The 19,644-nt window shown below is 38.8% G+C and overlaps 1 protein-coding gene across 1 annotated transcript in view; it reads right to left on the reverse strand.

Moving 5' to 3' along the window:
• Positions 1-19,644, reverse strand: part of DIAPH2 (diaphanous related formin 2) — a 757,596-nt gene that overhangs the window by 358,361 nt on the left and 379,591 nt on the right. The window contains exon 25 of the mRNA XM_081126081.1: positions 217-346. Coding sequence (XP_080982207.1) covers positions 217-346 — 130 coding nt within the window. The remainder of the gene's footprint in view (positions 1-216; positions 347-19,644) is intronic.

Here is a 19,644-nt window from a genome sequence, read left to right on the forward strand (position 1 = left end):
TAGCAGCATTACAAAATAAAGTCAGTCCAAAGCAGGCCATTAAAACACACCATGCTGTCAAATAAAACCCAACAGAAACCATCTGCCTGTTTTTCTTATATCAGAAAAGAAACAGAAAAAATATGGTTAATGTTTATAGCTTACTTCGTCCTGCCATTTAAAGTATAATACTTAATTAAGCAAGGAACAGTCTCAAGGCAGTTACCCATCAATTACCTTTACTTGCACTTTCGATATGTTCCAGTTCTTCAGGAAATTTCAGAATATCGCGGTACTTTTCCTCACAGATTTCAGCAATGAAATGCAGGAGAGTTGTTTTTTGATCTGCTGATTTAGTATCTCTGATCTAGAATGAAATAACAAAAATTGTAGCATTTTTTTTTTTAGTAACATAAATATAGATTCTTTTTTAAGTGGAATGAATAAACTCGATTCATCATAACTAATTAAAAAGTAAGTTTGGGGTAGGCTCCAGTGGGCTCTAGTAACAATGCACTGGATTTTAAAATGATCTCCGTATTTTAAAAGGGAAAAGGATGACCACAAAAAAGCGAAAAATTAAACTTAAATCTACATTTTTTTAAATGTCTAAATTATTATGGCCAAATGATTCTTTTCATGAGGAAACAATTTGCATTTAAGTATTGATAATAGCAGTCCAAGTTAATGTGTGCTTATGTTATCAGCATTCTGTTCTTTGCTTTATCACAGAAATATTCTTGAAAGCAAGATTTGTTTGTGAGGATATATTTATTTCTAGCTATCGTTGATGCAAATTAATGTAAAAGAGTAAACACATTTTACCCTTCTTTACTTGCACAGGCCATCAAAAAATAATAACTGACAACTTCTTATGTGGATTTATAAACAGAATCTGAGCGCAATCATGTTAATATGACAAAGTTCATTTGTCTGCTTACATATTGTATTTCCTTTGCAGAGACACTAGAAAAAGATGCTACGGTTAGAATGATAAAAATCTTTAAAGATAGGATACAAAAATTCTATGATGAGAATCTAAGTGTTTTCCTTAATATAGCTCTCATACTACACTAAGCTGCAAATGAAATCGAGGATTTACTGAAAAACAAAGGATAAATATGGCATAAAGTATCAAGTTTTCTCATTCGACTGGATGTTTTAATTCTTCAATCCTTAGATGATGGGTTTGTCAGCTGATGTTCATACTGATTCGGGGTTTTTAGTGTTAAGGGTTACTCTGTTTAGAATAAATGAGTATGCTTCACAAACAGGTTTATGAAAAGGTTTGGAGGATATTTAGGTAATTACAGAGTAATTTAATCTTCCTGTTTTAATGACTCAGACCCAAAAGTCAATCAGGCCCACATTGAGTCTCTTTCATGCTACAGCTTTTTAACAACTGTTTACAGCCCAATGCTATGAAAAACTTCAAAGAAATATTAGTCTCAGGGCTCAAAAGAGAGAGTGAGCCACGGGAGGCGTGATGTTGAAAGTTCAAGTGGTCACAATTATTTCTTTTAGAATTTCTGGGATTACCTTCTCCCACGTAGGAAAAATATTTAAAACTTGGCATTATCATGCTGCTCTTACCAAACACCTTAAAGTGCTACAAGGTTGAAATGACACAATTCAAGGACAAGCTGTAAGAACAAAAAGCACTAAAAACCTTCAGGGCAGTTTGTCTTAAATAAGGCTTATGGCTACAGAGGAATCAATGGGAGGCCTCACTTTCCTAAAGAGAGGTCTTTACCTGGGATTACTGTGTTATATGTTCCCAAAGGGCATCGTTTTCAGAGGATATTGGATATTCCAAATAATAAGAAAATTAACATTTCCTTTTTATCATACAAATTACATGAATTCGTAAATCCTAAAAAGATCAGGTGCTTAGGGAAAATGAAGGTACATCTTCCAAAGGGAACAGAAATTGATCTATATTTTAAGAACTCTGTGATGACAAATACACACAGACAACAAAAACCCACCTAATTTTTCAGGACACTAAATTGTACAAGTATATTATAATTTTTTTAAATGCACATGGCCAACACTAGAAAGTAAAACAAAAATGATAAAAGTGTTGTGCTGATAGGTCAATTTTATGGGCGATTTAAAACTCTGGTGTTGACATACATACTTATAAGTGCTTGATTTTCAAAAACTTTTTAACTGTTGACTATTTAATCAGAATCAGGTCCATTATGTTAATTTCTGTTAAGAAATTTAGTGGAAACAACGGTTACATTTTAAAAAGATAAATAAAGCGTAACATTTCAGTTTAGTAAATATCTTGGTATCTTGGTCAAAATCAGAAAGAGCTACAGATAGAGTATGCATGTACTTTTTTTTAACTTGCCTGAGGATATATTTTACTGAGGATTTTAGAGAGAGGGAAAGGAAGGGGGGGAGAGAGAGAGAGACACATTCATCAGTTGCCTCCCATACTCCAGTACAGCCCCCCACTGGGATCAAACCCACAACCTAGGTATGCGCCCTGACTGGGAATCGAACCAGAAACCTTTGGGTGCACGGAACTACGCTCCAACCAACTGAGCCATACCAGCCAGGGCTGCACATACTTTTTTAGAACTATAATATTCCCTTTGAAGCATGGGCAAACATGGCCAAGGGCCTGTCTTTCAAGCTAAGAAGTACCTTAGTTGGTACAAGAGACAAATTGCTAAATCTGTATTGCAATATTTATTTTTTTTGAAAAACCTCATACAGAGTTCGTTTTAGGGCTTCAAACCGGAAGGGACTAATCCTATCAAATACGTGGTCTTGTTTATTTTTCTTTATGTATATGAGCCTTAGACCAATCACTTTAAAATAAAATTTTAATATTAAAATTTAAGGGGAAAGAAGTTTTTCCTACGAACATATATTTACTTTGTATTATCATATCTTCAGTCTCTCTTACCACGAATACCCCATTCGCACATTAGCCGCTGTCTCTGTCTCTCAGGACCTACGGTGTTCAACGTCAGCATGGAAGGCAAAAAAGAACATTTGCCTCCATCAATTCTAATGGCTAATGGCATTTACCCAATAATTTGCTCTTCCAAGTGGACTAGTTGGATATATACATCTCTTGGGGTAGTATAAAAGTAACCAGCCCAGCCAGGGGTGGCTCAGGGGTTGAGCGTCGACCTAGGATACAGGCGATCGAGGGTTCAATTTCTGGTCAGGGCACATGCCCGGGTTTCGGGCTCGATCCCCAGTGAGGGGCATGCAGGAGGCAGCCGATCAATGACTCTCTCATCATTCTCATCATTGATTTTCTCTCTCTCTCTTTCTCCCTCTCCTTTCCTCTCTCTGAGATCAATAAAGATATATTGAAAAAAAAAAAAAAAAGTAACCTAATCTGAGTTTGTGCAAAATTACTTCCAAAGTATTTGGGTTTGTATATCAAGAAATAAAACTGATCTCCATTTGATATCTGGTTAACTAGAAATTATGTTAATTTCACATGAACATCAAATATTCCAATAAGAGTTGCCCAGACTGCCTAAGTCTCAGCGGTGACTGCACACATGGCAAGGTTTGCTGCACAGGAGCCCAATGCCTTTCTGCATCAGTGCCTGTGCTTCCCTCTTTCCCTCTCACCAGCCAGAGAGAGACAGGAATGAGGGACACAGCGCTTTTCTTTATACGATAAAAAGAATGAACAAAACGGTCACCCTACAGTACTCTGTCTTGGATAGATTTCCAAACAGTAAAAACATCAATAGTTCCAGAAATCAGAAATATCTGAAAGAGTTCAAAACGGTTTATAAGATTTTAATGAGCTGAGTTATCAACAAATGAGAACAATAAAAGTAAGAGAGTAATTCACTGCCTTCACTGATAAAGTGCCATCAGTTAATAAACCATGCAGCGGTTTTAATTGTAATCATCTGACCAATAAATGTTATACATAAAGATTAATAACTGAATTTATACTAACTGTAGCTACCTAATCTTTAATAACTTCCTGAAATGGTACATGAATACAAAATAGCTTTAACAGAATAACACCTATTTCTGTACTGCATTCCGATCATTTCTCTCTTTTCTAATAAATGAGTGCTATGTTATGAAAGATAATATTTATATTGACTTGTTCAATACATTTCCAAGACTTTATTGATTTTTTTTGAGAGAGAGAGAGGGATAGAGAGATAGAAACATGGATGAGAGAGAAACATCATCGAATGGCTGCCTCCTGCATGCCCCCTACTGGGAGTTGAGCCTGCAACCGGGGCATCAATGGGAATCAACAGGTGACCACTTGGTTCCTGGGTAAGATGCTCAACCACTAGGTCAGGCCATTTCCAAAACTTTAGTTAGGCAGATAGCAAAATATCTGAACAACTAACTGCCATGTAAAATGTATTTAAAAAATTTTAAATACTCTCATTCAAGCCTGAAAATGTGAGTACTTCACCCTGTCTTTGAAATCAGGGGTTTGAGCACACAGCAGCCAGCACACTGCCAGAGAGCCTGAGGAAACAACATTTTAATCATCACCGTCAGTCACACTCAATCTTTCCGTGAAGGACCCCTTCTGTCGGTAATTTTCCCTTCTGCTGAGATTTAAGCCTATTTCTTCTTGCTCTGGCATCAGTGGGGACAGAAAAGAACTGACCGCTAGCCTCCGTATAAACCACCTTTCATAGAGTGCAAGTTCCCTTCTCATGTGTCCTGTTCTCTAAACCAGCGATTTTCACCTCTGTCATCTCGTGGCACATACAAACTAATTACTACAATTCTGCAGCACGCCGAAAAATAGTATATTTTCTGTCGATCTGACAAAAAATATCTATATAATTTTGGTTCATTCACACCAGACGGCTACTGCTGCATTAGCTGTTGTCGTTTTTTTATTTAACAGTCTAAAGGAAAAGAGGCCAGTGCCCCCGACTAAATAGTCAGGTATTGCATTATTGCATGTTTTCAAAATTCTTGCTGCACAGCGGTTAAAAGTCACTGCTCTAAACCAAACAATTGAAGTTCTTTTAACCTCTCCATAGAGATGTTAGTTTTCAAGTGTTTGTGAAACATTTCATTTTCATTTTTGCAATGAACTAACTTTAATAATACATTAATTTTAGACTTATAAATTAATTATAGCTTATATATCATGGAACACATATGAATGGAATATTCTACACTCTATATTTTTAAGAATGGGATAGATTATAGCATATATGTATGAATAATTAGAATCCACTCCAAGTTTCCATTGCAGGGCTCCCATCATCTATTAGGAAAGCATGCGAACGTCTCGGTTTTGCTCAGAAGGCCCTTGGCGAGCTGGTCCTGGCCTGCCCTTCTAGCCTGTCCCTGCTGCATACTTCTCTTCAGGCGGCCTGCAGCTGCTGGACAGACCAGGCAGAGTCTAGCACTGTGCTCTGCACATCCTGTTCTCTTTCTAGATTCCCCTTCCTTCTGCCTCTTTTGTGAATTCCTACTCATATTTCAAGACCATTCAACCACCACCTCCTTTCTGAAGAAGTCTATCAGGAGTAATCTGGACCTATGTTTGCAAAGCTCCTTCACTATATACCTTTCAATAGTCACTTCTTCCAGTCAATATACACCCTTTTAATTGCAGAAGCTCAGTTTCACTGATTTTTTTTCAATCCACCGTACCAAGGAGAATGCTGGAACATACGAGGTAGGTGGTCAATGTTTGTGAATGAAGATTTTCCTCCACATAAGCTCACCTGTGTGAGCTATAGGGCAATACTTCTAAATTAAACTCTACTTGTGTGCGTGCATGTGTGTGTGTGCATACCAACATATACACAAAGAGGTTGACTACAGAGCTAGATTTTTCAAGGACAACCTATTTGTTGAGAGGTGGCAGTGAATTCCAGAATAAAGTTGTAATGTGCCCCACAGGAAGTGGAGCACCATACGTTTGTAAGGGGAGGCATGTTAGGAGCAAAGCAATTATGAATGATCCACAGTCAATGATCTACTGTGGGTTTGGGGCTGTGCTGGAAACTAGGGATGCGATAAATCTCAAGGTGGTCAGAATTTAGGATAAAACACGAAATTATAAAGAGAGGCAATGTAAAAAAGTAACTTGACAGCAAATGGTATAACTGAAATGATAACTAGGGTATATGTAAGAAAGACAAAGACAAATTCAAGACACATTGTGCAGACAAACGTGATTAAGTCAGTGCAAAGAAATATTTGGAATGAGGAAAAGGGACAAATCACTCTTTTAAGTTGTGGTGGTTAAAAGAATGGCTGTAGCATGTCGGTAACAAGGAAAGCTACGACTCTAGAGTGAGCTGGCTTTAGGAAAGAGTTAACAGCTCATCTTTTACATATAAGTGGCAGCTACATGGAGATAGTCTATGAGGTGGTCATGGCCATTCCACACTCTCTGCTTCACTTTACCCTATGTGATTTAGCCTAATTATGCTTTTTAAACACCCAAATGACCATGCCACTCTCTTCCTTCAAAAAACTCAATGGTTCTCTGCAACTCATATAATAAAGTTCAACTTTCTAATCAGAATAGTTATTAGCACAGATTTTCAATTCAGACAGAACTGAGTTTGCACCCTGATTGTATCATTCACTAGGTGTGCGACCTTGGGCAAGTTACCTAAACACTATATACCTCAGCTTTCCCATCTATAAAATGGGCATGAAATAATACTTGTGCTCACAGACTTGTACAACCGAGTAAGACAATATTTTATTATGACCATATAAAATATGATTATCCAGGTTAGAAGCGATGTGAGCCTGCTTTAGCTTCCCATCCTCACACAGAGCAAGTCATTAGCATAACCTCAAAAGCCCCTCTGTGCTCTGGGCCCCTGCTGACACCATGATCGTATCTCTAGCTCTGGCTATTATCTCACCACCCCCCTTCAGCCACGCTGGCCTCCTAGCTGCTGGTCCTTGGGTTCACCAGGCATGTATGTCACCCTGAGCCTTTACGAGTGCTTTTTCTCTGCCTGGAAGGTTTCGCTTTTACTCACCTGTACGCTTCCCCTTTGGTCAAGATCAGTTCTTAAAAGTCACTTTCTCATCTGGTCTTTCATGGCCACTCTATCTAAAATTGTAATCCACTCTCCAAACACCTCTTACTTCCTCCCTCTTTTCTTTCTTTTCATAGCAATTATCTCAAATATACTGTACACTCTGTTTACTTATTTATTGAACATCTCTTTCCACTAGAATGTCAGCTACATAGTACACAGCTTTTTGGGGAGGGTCTTCTCTGCTCACTTTTACATACCCAGCACCCAGAACAATGGCTGGCACATAGTCAGCACTTAATACCGTCATACATATTAGATGAATGCACAAAATGGATGAGGACTTCTCTCCATTTGCTAATGCTCTCCTCACCTTAGATGTCCGTCTTCCTTCACCAGGTGGTAGTGTCCTACTCCCCCTTTAGCGGGGAGGGGACCAACATTTGCTACCCACATACCATGTGCCCATGGGCCAGGCGCTTCCATAAGTACCTTATGTGCATCACTTTTTAAAAATTCTCAAAACAATTTAGTGAATTAGTTATGAATATGCCCATTTTAGAGATAAGGGACTAGGCACGGAGTACTTAAGTTGCTTGACCATACAGGTCATACAGTTAAGTGGAGTTGGTGCCAGAGCATGGCATGGTACAATCTTATGTAACTGAAGCACGCTGAGTGTTTGATAGGTACAGGGCAGAATTAAGTGGCACGGCTGATGAAGGCGTGTGGAGAGAGACAGAAGTAGGGGAGGGGTTCTGGAGGGGTGCTAATGAGCCTTCCTCAACTTCCTGGAACCGAATTAATAAATTCTGATTTTGTTTTCCCACAGTGATTTATATATACTCCAGTTACAACATTGTCCTGCAATGTATAATTGCGTTCATGCAATAGGTCTCACCTACCAGATTACGAACTCCTTAAAAATGAGAACGGTATCATTTCTGTTCCATAGATGTCCACTGAATGAGTAAATGTGTGAGAGAGGCCAAAGATAATAAGGACGAATTTGAGGATTAGAGAAACCTTCAGTGACCTTCAAGCACAGTTTCAATACAGTGCCGGGGTGCAAAATTAAAAAGAATGGACAGCCAGAAAGGGGAGGAAATGTGTAAGTTAATTCACTCAAAATACTGACTGTAGATAATACAACTAGGCCATAGTTAGAGGGGGCAGCCAAGCCAACAGCTAGAAAATAGTGAGGCTAGTGACAAATGTTATTACAACTAATTCTCCAGGATAAGTTCAGCATAATTAGGCCTGAGGGGATGAAGCAATGGAAGAGCTAAGAATTAAAAACCCTGAGAAGGATGACTGGATGGGCAATGACCACCTCACTGCTCTCAAACCATGGTCCTTGAACCAGCAGTATCAGCATCACCTGGGAACTTGGTAGACATGCAAATTTGGGGGCCAAATACCAAATCCACTAAATCAGAAACTGAGGTTGGTGTCTATCCACCTGTGCTTTTAACATACTGCAAAACAAGTCTGGCATCACCTCCAGGTGATTCTGATGAAGGCTATATTTTGAGAACCACTGAGACTTCCTTGAAGGAAATTTCCAGTCAAAAAGATGCTTGGCAACTGCCCACAGCTCACCTGGGCCCTCTTATAATTAATTCCCTTTACATATAACAAGTGAAAGTGTCGACATAATTTCAAAGCGTAGTGTCAATTTAAAACTAGAGAAGAACTGTCTAGCAAATTGTGGCATCTGAAGGACAGAATCACTGTGAATGTTCTTATAATTAATTTACATGAAAATGACACTGATTGGTAGCATAATTTACCGTGTAGTTATCCAAGAGCAGATGACCCAAACAATATGATCCATGCTGTGACAATTCGAACACATTCGTAAGTCTTCAAAACTGTTCCTCATCCCTCACCTAGGACACTATTGAAAATGCACTTCCATGATGCTCTAGAGTGTCTTGTCTACTCGGTATAAGTAGTGATGAACTAGAGAACCCAGCAGATCATTTGTGCTTTTCAACTGTAAGTCAAGCTACAGACTCACTTTTTGTTTTAAATCCTAATCTGAGGATATTTTCTCCATTACTTTTCAGAGAGTGGAGTGGAAGGAAGGGAGGGAGGGAGAGAGAGAGAAACATTGATGTGAGAGACACACATTGATTGGTTGCCCCCCCTTCCCGCCACAAACGTGCCCTGACTGGGCCCAAGGATCGAGCCTGCAACTGAGGTACGTGCCCTTGGCTGAAATTGAACCCAGGACCCTTCGGTCCGCAGGCTGACGCTCTAACCACTGAGCCAAATGGGCCAGGGCTACAGACTCACTTCCTACTGGCAAATCTGGTTGCTGCTTAAAGATCTACTGGAGAATTTTGAACGAGAATATCAAATTTTAGTTGCAGACATCAGGTTGCAATGCTTTCCATAGAAATCGTGCATTGCAAATACATTTCACCACTAACTTCAGGGCCTAATCCCTCTGTGTCCAGGAAAGCATCTGACAGACAGCGACACGACCAATATGCATTTATGTTGGCTTGTCCTTGGAGAGAAAGGAGTGAAATGCAGCGAAGGAATCTGCTTGAGCCATCGGAATGAGCCTGTCTAAACTACCAATATGATCAGATTATTCAATTTCATTTCTTTTCAATAAAAATTTTTCCCTAATCATGGCCTCTTTTCTCCCTATTATATCTGTATATTCATGGAACAGTTAATATTTAAGCAATCATCAATGCTCCAGTGCATATATCAAAACAACGACTACTGCTTGCCAGTCTTGATACAGCACATGAATTCTAATGTTAGTCTCTTTTATTTAAACAAAATGAAGTCTGTGCTCTCTGCCAAGGGTTGTTTACAAATTATTGCTTTTTTCAACACCACCACATACTGCAATAACATTGAAAATGATAATGCATTTTTAAGGATTGCAATTACCATAAAGACATTAGCTCTGTAGCTCCGACCAGCCAGGTTTAATACATGCTTTCCTGGTTTTATTTCTAAATCTGTCACCAAAAATGGCTTTCTGGGCTCTACATGACCAGGGCTGACGCTAATTCAGACAAAGGTAATTTACGGTGGAAAGATGTCTTAATTCTTTACATAGGCTTGATCGCCTGTTTCACACTCTTGATGTTGGTATTATAATGAGATTACCAACAAAACGGGAACAGATGATATCAATTGTGTAAAAGTCAAGTCATTTAAGGTTTTTACACTTGTTAGCTTAATTAATAGTAGCGATCTGTGAAAGGAGAGCTTAAACTTGAAACCATGACAACATTATATAGCATAAGGATTCATCTCGATGGTCACCTTTGGGCCCAGCAGGGCATTCGGGAGGCTAGTTTCCCAGAGAAGAGAAATGTTGCTTTCTTGCTCTCCCTGCTCCACCTCTCAGTATTTTCCCTTCTAGCTCCACTTATTCAAGAAGAATGCCCTGCATATATGCATTAGCCTGAAAGAGCCAGGCGCAGTGGCAAATCAACAACCATTTGTTCTTATTTTAGGAAAGGCCGGAGAGAATTAATGAATTATGTCTATACTTTAAAAGGAAACGCTGGACTGGTACTTTAAAGTGCTCTTAGTTAATCAACCTGTCTATAGTGGGCTTACCAGAGAGAAGGTCCTCTGAGAACAGTTTTAACAAAAATCAAATTATTTTAAATTGATATAGAAATAGTTTGCAAGCATGAATATCTCTAAGGTGTTAAGTGGTTTCTTCTCAGAAATGGTTTCAGCATTTAACTGAAACTTTTTGTATTGTCATGAGTATTTTACTTAACAAAACTGTTTTATATGTATGAGGTTTCAGAGTGGGAGGAATAGTTTTTGGGTTTGTTTTTTTCTGTATATAGCTTTAAAGATTATCACCACTACCAAAAAGGTGTATAAAACTGATCTTAGCGCCCGGCCTGCGTGGCTCAGTGGTTGAGAGTCGACACATGAACCACGAAATCGAAGTTCGATTCCTGGTCAGGGCACATGCCTGGGTTGTGGGCTCAGTACCCAAGTAGAGGGCGTGCAGGGAGCAGCCAATTAATGACTCTCTCAGCATTGATGTTTCTCTCTCTGAATTCAATAAAGACTTTTTTTTTAAAAAAGCTGATCTTGCTAGGTATATATACTGTAAATAAATCACAGTTGGTGGTTCAACATTAATGATGTAAGTTATTTAAGAACTCTGAAGGTCTAAGACACCTAATATTTGGTAAAGCATAATTAGAATTTAGCACTGAGGAGCAGCGATTCAGGGGTGAGTTACACGACTATGCTGATGTTTGTAGCTATTTCCATTCACTCATTTGTACTACTGTGTACTATTCTACCATATGAATATAAATAATTTTATAGAACTGATATTATTACATACCTGATATTACCAGGTTTTTAAAATTTTGCCAAGCTAGGTCTTAATGTAGAATGGTACAGGCACTTTGGAAAATGGTATCTTTTAAAATTAAATCTATGCTTTCCATGTGACCCAGTAGTCCAATTCCTACGTACTTATCCAAGATAAATGAAATTTGTTTATACATGAATATTAATAGTAGCATTATTTGTAACAGCCAAAAAGTAGAAACAACCCAAATGTCCATCAACCGATGAATGGAAACAAATGTGATATATCCATACAGTGGAATATTATACAGCAATAAAAATGAACTACTGATATATGAAACATTATACTAAGTGAAAATCATACCAAACACAAAGTAACACAAAAGACAGCATTACTGGATGATTCCATTCCTATGAAATTCTAGAAAAAAGGCAAAACTATACTAACAGAAAGCAAATTAGTAGTTTCCTAGAGCAGGGAGCGGGAACTGATTGCAAACGGTCATGAGGAAACTGCACAGGTTTATGGAACTGTTTCGTATCTTGATTGTGGTGAAGGCTACAGAGCTGTACACAAATAACAGAGTTCATCAAACTGTATCCCTAAAAACAAGCACATCTGATTATGTCAGTTACACTTTGGTAAAATCACTTCTAAAAATTACAGGTTAATTTCAAATCTCTCTCGGTCATGAACATATTTTACTTCTGAAAATGACAACACAACAAAGTCCTAAGGAGATGCTTTCAGGAGTGGATGACTACACTGGCCTCTCACTGACTCCCTGAAGCCTGAAATTAGCAAACACAGAGGGATCAGAACGGACTGAGCTATGATTGATGGAAAACCCTTGGCATTTTGCCTCCACATCTCTCCCCAAATGCTTTTCCACTTTCCTCAGCATAGGTTTCCTAGTAAAATATTCTGTTTTAAGATAAGTAGCTAAAAAAAAAAAAAAAAAAAGATAAGTAGCTATTTCCTTGAATTTTAAAATGGAATTCCTTCCTCCAAACAGCCTCTGAATAGCTTGTATTTCCTTGTAGCAAGTTGCTTGGCTCCTAGAGCATAAGTAGTGACTTTCTTCATACTTATTTAACTTATCTGTAAAATCTCATGACATCCTCTTACTAAAGGAAATATTATTTGATTTTTTTTTTTTTTTTTTGGTGCCCAATTAGTGAATCAGGAAAGGTTCAAACATACAAGAGTCACACAGTAGTACCATTATCTTACTGTTTGTGAATAGGTACTGATTAAGTTTGTCCAAAATTAAAAATAATAACATCTAATTGTAGTACAAAGTAGGTAGGAACTTATGAGAAGATACTTTAGTATAGCATGAAAAGGGAGGAGAGTATCCTGAGAATGCAGATACTAAAAAAATAGCAGTGTGGTGACTGGGGGAGGGGGTGGAGGTAGAAGAGGGCATTGAGGACATAAATGGTGATGGAAAAAGTAAAACAAAATAAAATACTAAAAAGTACACACAAAAAAGAGAGAAAAATGGCAAGGCTTTGTGTTTGTCCCCATGACAGAGTCAGAAAAAGCAAAATCTAAGCGGCTGTTTGGGGGACACATACATGGGGCTGGCGGTGTGCTTTTCCTTTGTAAAGATGTGCGGCAGCCTTCCAGCATGGGCTACCGTGGAACAGAGTGTGCTATTATCTTGCAGCTAGGTAACCAGCATTTATATAGCAACATAGATTGGGTTTGAGTATGCTATTACATAAAAGTCATCTGCACACCTCCAAACCCTGCCGGACTTCCCCTATTTCCCTCCCTGCCTCTTGTGTGTGTGTTTTTGTGGAGGTTTTGTTTGTTTCTGTGGCCCAGAACTTGAGTAAATTATATTCAAACTGTAGGCCATTTCTTGACCTTCTTTAAGGGCATTTATTTGCCACAGATTCTTTCTAAAATACTCACTGTCATATCCCATTTATTTGCCTATTTAATTTTATGTTTTACTTGAGCTTATTGGGGTGACACTGGTCAACAAAATTATACAGGTTTCAGGTGCACAATTATACAACACAGCATCTCTACACTGTATTGTGTGTTCTCCACCCCAAGGCAAGTCTCCGTCCATTCACCATGTATTCCTCTAAGGCCCTCAAGGACTGAAGATGTATGTTTTATTTCTCTTTCTACCTGCAAATTATCTAGCACAGGTTTCCACAGAAAGTAAGTGCTCAATAAATATGGCCCACTTGCTGCCCGATTCCAAGCTAGAGAGTATTTATATGTACAGTTGATCCTTCCTTTGACAACATGGGTTTCAACTGTGTGGGTCCACTTAGATGCAGATTTTTCTCAAAAAATACAGTCGGCCTAAACTCTGGTTTCCCAGCCACAGATCAATAATACACTTTTTGATACGTGGTTGGTTGAATCCGCGGATGCTAAGGGCTGACTTTAGAGCCAAAAGATATATGCAAATTTTCTACTGTAAAAGTATCTGCACCAACAACCCCCTCGTTGTTCAAGGGTCAGTTGTACATAAACAGTTCTTAGATACCCTAAAATTGTCACAGAGATAACTGGATGTTCAGAGTTTTATCTGAATATTAACTGCTGCTTTATAAACCCCCTTCCCTGGCTCTCAGCCCTGCTTCTTAAAGTTATGCCAGGCCTTCACCAGTATGGCTTCCTGTGACAGGAGAATCCCTTTCTAAGATGATCAGTCACATTTGGTAACAGTAGCCACATTTTTTGAACAACAGTCTCATACAGGGTCGAAATCCTCTTCAAACAGAGCTTTCATAGAGTAAAAAGGCATTTGTTTTCAAACTTACTAATTATATTCACTAAATGCTGCTCATGTTGTCAACTTTCCCCCACTGTGAGAATTACAAAATCAGCCATAAGATTAAACTCAGAAAATGACTACGGCAATTCACAGAATACTAAGCCAGCTGGGTTCATTTAAATCCTCGATGGAAACACTTTGTGGCGAACCAAGGAAGACCTACAGCTAGTCCCATAAATCATTTTTTTTTTGTCTGCTCCAGTGCTGAAATTGTTTATTGCTACTCCTGATATATGGAGAACTCATCAAGAACCAAAAAAAAAAAAAAAATGGGACGGTTTTTTGTAAACTAGAGAATTACTCATCTCTCCTAGCCATACTAACCCAACAAAACAGTTAACTGTATCCATTGTTTACTTAGTCCCAATGACATCAACAAGTATAGTTATGGCAAAATATTAAGTTATGGGGTGTGGTTTTTTAAAGATTTCTTAAATTGGTTTTTAGAGAGGGAAAGGGAGGGGAAGGGGGGAAAGGGGGAGAGGGAGGGGGAGAGGGAGAGGGAGAGGGAGAAGGAGAGAAACATTGATGTGAGAGTGAGACCTCGATTGGCTGCCTCCTACACGCCCCCTACCAGAGATGGAGCCCAAACCCGGGCCACGTGCCCTGACCAGCAATCAAATTTGTGACCTTTCAGTGCATGGGACAACACCCAACCGAGAGGCCAGGGCGTAAGTTGTGTTTTTTTATATCAGTGTGAGGATAGAATTACTTTAAATGGAAGAAAATACAGATGTATTCATCCTTTTTGTTTCCTTGAAATGCAACTGGATTTAATGAGTCATAAACCAACCCCTCACTAGTTTTAGTGACAAATATATATTGTGGGGGTTTTAATTATTCTAGTCAGAAGATAAGGACTATAACTTGGCAACTCTTTACTTTGCTTTTTTAAATGCTTCTGATAAGTTAGTCAATTTACGTATAAGACGACATATTTAATTCAGTCCTGCTTCTCTCTGATCATCCAATGCTGAAAATCATTCCTGATTATTTCTCACTCTTTCATTTGCTCTCTCTCTTATTCTAAGTCTCTGTGTCTTTCTTTCTACACACACACACAACACTTCTGGGCTTGGTCTGGCTTTCAATTCCTTTTCCTTGGTCCTTTCCCTAATGTAAAATATTCAAAAACTAGAAAGTCTTCCGCATGCAAAAGGTTCAGGCATCTGCACGGGGCCGAGAGCCAGGCACAGCAAGCACACAAGGCAGCGTGCGCTGCACAGTCCTATTAGCCCCCAGCAAGCTCTCTGGGCACACGGGGCGCCCATCTGACTGTGACACAGAGTGAACCCCAGGGGTAGCGGCACAGGACTGACAATATTGATAATCACAGTTAAGGGCGTGAGGCTTGTGTGTGTGTCTGCTTAGAGGACAGAGCATTTTCACATATATAGGTAAAATGGAAAAAATGTTGAGGGGAAAAAACCGTCTCCAAAGCATTCAGTATTGACAGGGAATGCTAATGGAGTCTGCATCAGGCAAATTACATTTACAAACTACTGTTCTCCAGGGAATTTAATAAACTGGAAATCGGGGGTGTAATGAAGTTTTCGCACAACCTATGGTGTTGTAAATGTGATAATATCTAAACAGATATAATCAAATTCTGAGAAAACAAACAAGTGCTGCATTTAAAGTATTAGCTGAGTAATTTGCACCAATGAATGTAAATTAATGACTACTTCATCTTAGAGAAAAATCTTTAAATTAGCTCGTGGGATATCTGTATTTTTAGAGGCAAGGAGGACAGGAAAGGTGTGTTTGTTTCTTTTAACCAGAACTCCAGTTTGCAAAGAAAGGTATTCTGAGGGACGCACTCTTTCGTAACAACACCGACTTGAAGCAGTACATCCAGCAAGCTGGCTCATTTCTGTGCACAAGGCGCTCGTCTAGTTTCACCCCTGCTGGCGCCCCCGTGAGCCTTCTCTCCGTCTCGGTTCCATAATGAGGGCCGCAGAGCATAATCGGAAAGACATACTGCATCTCCACATTAGCACAAATCTAGAAAATTAGGTGACCATTTGGAAAAATGGAGAAAGCTACCTTAGAAGAAAGCGCTTCTAAAGACAAACACACACACTACCTTCATTAAGTTTTCTTCCTACTTAAGGAGTCAATCTGTATGTGCAGATCACTATATGAGAGAGAGAAGGGGGGGCAGCCACCCTCCATCTTAGTACCAGAAAAAGAGCTAATTTTTCTAACTGAATGACAGAGCACATGGTTCATTGGATTATAAACACAGGGAGCCATGATCAGAAGTATCCAATTTTTAGAGGGCTGAAATTTTTTTTTTTTGAAAAATCAATATAATTGATAAAACTGTAGCCTAGGTTGATCAATTTTTAAAAGGCACAAATATCAATTTTAGGAATAAAACAAAAGACAGTAGTAGATATACTACAGACATTAAAAGAATATTATAAACAATTTATTCCAATAAATTTCACGATTTTGATGAAATGGACAAATTCTTTGACAGATACAGAACAACTAACCAACTGATGAAGGAAAGAACAGAAAATCTACCCTGGCTGAGTGGCTCAGTTGGTTGGAGAGTTGTCCTGCACAGCAAAAGGCTGTGGGTTCGATTTCCAGTCAGGGCACATACCTAGGTTTCGGGTTCGATCCCTAGTCAGGGCAGGCAAAGGAGGTAACCAATCAATGTTTTTCTCTCATGTCGATGTTTCTCTCTCCACTCCCCCTCCTCTCTCTCTTAAATCAATAAATATATCCTTGGGTGAGGATTTAAATAAAAGAGAAAATCTGAAAAGGAGGGCTGCAACTTTTGAAAATTTATTTTACTTTTTCCATCACTATATATCCCCTCTATGCCCTCTTCCACCTCCACCTACCCCCGACCCCCACCATCATCACACTGTTGTCCATCTCCATGAGTTCTCTTTTTTTCTTTTCTGCTCAATCCTTTCACCTCCCACAACCCCGCCCCCCCCCCCCAGCACTGTCTGCCTGCTTAGAGGGCTGCACTTTTTAAAAAGGGAAAGAAAATCAGAAGAAGCCTGTGTTTCGTTCAGACTTTAAATGACATGAAGGGCACTAAAGGTGAGAACTTTGGATTGGATTTCCGAGCTGGTATCCAAGCATCTTGATTGCTGGGGAAATGAGACGACTGAAGCAATATTTTACTACTAACATTTGCCTATATGCACAAGTCCACATCCACTGATTAATAATACACGCTCCAGGATATATAACGAGTAACATATGGGAATTAAAAGATCTTATGGAGAATTGTTTCTTTAAAAATTAATTTAGTGTTCTATAAATTTAAAAACCCCCAGATTTATTGACTTAAGTAATATTGATGCTTGCTGCTTGAAAATTACAAATTTTGGTATATTGATTTACATGAAGAACTGCAGGGAGCAATAACCCCATGACACAACTACAGCAACTGAATCTAAAATGTCACCACTGACATTGTACCACAATGGTGCAACATTCATCTTTAAGCTCAAGAAACTATTCAGTGATTCTCAATGATGAGAGCCCATTAAGCACAATACAATAAAACACAATGGTCTTAAATAAAGGTCAACCATTAAATAAGTTGAACAAAGGAAACCATTTAAAATTAAGAATGATATTCTGTCCTTATGTCATTCTGGGGTGCTCAGTTATTGCAGAGGTCAAAAAATGGTGAATGTCCTTGCTTTGATGTAATATAATGAGGCACAGACAAACCCTTAACTCGAGAGGTTTGTGTCTACTGCTCATGAATTAGGAACAAACCGTACGGTGTGTCACTACATTACATGATGCTATTTTAAAATGCAAAGTACCATGAATGACCTCCCGTGCATTTTGCTGTGGAATGGGATCTTAGATGAGAGATTACCCATTGAAAACTCTCCTGCAAACGGCCCCACAGGAAGGCAAGTTTAAAAGGCCCACAGGGAGAAAAAAGAAACTTCGGAAAGAGGACCCAGCATCCCATCCAACCCATACTTGGTAGTCTGTCTAATCTCCCCTTACACAGAATTTTTCCAAAACAAATTCTATCCCTCAAAGAAAATTTCTTCTCAGCCAATTATCAATCACATCTCCCCCGAATTCAAATAATACTAAACACTGTCTGATTGGGAAAAACGTATTTCAGTGAACCAAGAGACCATCAAGTTCTAAAAATAGCTCAAGCCACTGAATCATTTGATTCCACTCTGCCTGTGACCCTGAGTAAGCTGCCTCTCTGGAGAACAGATCCTCATTTGTAAGATGTTGAGAGCAGCAGCCAACCTTGCCTACACAAGCCATATATGCTCTGGGAGCCTATGCCTATAAAGCCAAGCAGCAGCTCTGTCACTATTCAGATTATTCTGTACTTTTAAAACATGTTTTTATTGATTTCAGAGAGAGAGGGAGAGGGAGAGAGAGAAACACCAAGGATGAGTCATTGATCGGCTGCCTCCTGCACGCCCCCCGCTGGGGATCGAGCCCGTAACCTGGGCATGTGCCCTCACCGGGAATGGAACAGCGATCTCCTGGATGCTAGGTCGACACTCAACCACTGAGCCATTCCATCCAGGCTATTCTGTGCTTTTTTATTACAAATATATAGGCTCCATTGCCTGTATACATTAAAATTTATTCAAGGAAGAGAAAAGTTCTATTAATATGCCTAGGATTATTTCCAATTCAATTGGAATTATAAAAGAGAGCTTGATTCCTCAAGCTACCAGAGTCAGGAAAATCCACACGTGATTTTTCCTATTTCCAGAACACTGCAAGTGGCAGTTGGTTCTGTAATGCTTCCTGGAAATGAGCTACAATAACCAAGCACTCCGTTCTAATGCAATGAGAGGCAGTTTGCTGCAAGGATTTGAACACAGAAAACCTAGCTTTAAGCCTGAATTTGAACATTTACTAGATTTTTAATCCTGAAAAATCATATAACCTCATTGGGCTTTAGTTTTCTAATTTGCAAATTGCAGTTAATAACAACTAACCTTCCTGAATGGCAAAGAAAGCACTTTAGAAAACTAAAAACACACCAACCAAATGTGTGGAGTACTGACCAGGAACCACTGATCTTTGCTAGGGTGCCTTTTAGCATATCCTATAGTGGTTATTTTCTAAAATATCTTTGGTTTTAAAATAATTGTCCCATATTTATTTCTCAACTCATATTTGAGAATCAATTGCTAGTTCTTATTTGTAGCAAACAATACATTTTTATGTTTTTACAAATAAATTGTAGCAAAGTGTTACAATTATATATTCAATAATTGCTGGTAAAAACATATCCTTTATATCTGAGAGGTACTAAATTTTCTCACTTAAGAAACATTAATGCTTATTCTGAACATTCACAACAAATCCTTTATTTAGTCAAACTGCCTGGCTTTCATTCAGTGGTAATTTATGAAGGCTTCATATACAACCGACACAGGGGATGTAATGTGGAATAAAATAAACACCGAAACGCCACACATTCTGAGTCTTGGAAGACAAAGAGAAACGAAATAATTAAAGGGTGGACAGGTCTATGGTAATTGTCCTCACAATGTGCACTGGAAGCA

This window comes from Miniopterus schreibersii (assembly GCF_964146895.1).
Source record: "Miniopterus schreibersii genome assembly, chromosome: X".
NCBI classification, from domain to species: domain Eukaryota; kingdom Metazoa; phylum Chordata; class Mammalia; order Chiroptera; family Miniopteridae; genus Miniopterus; species Miniopterus schreibersii.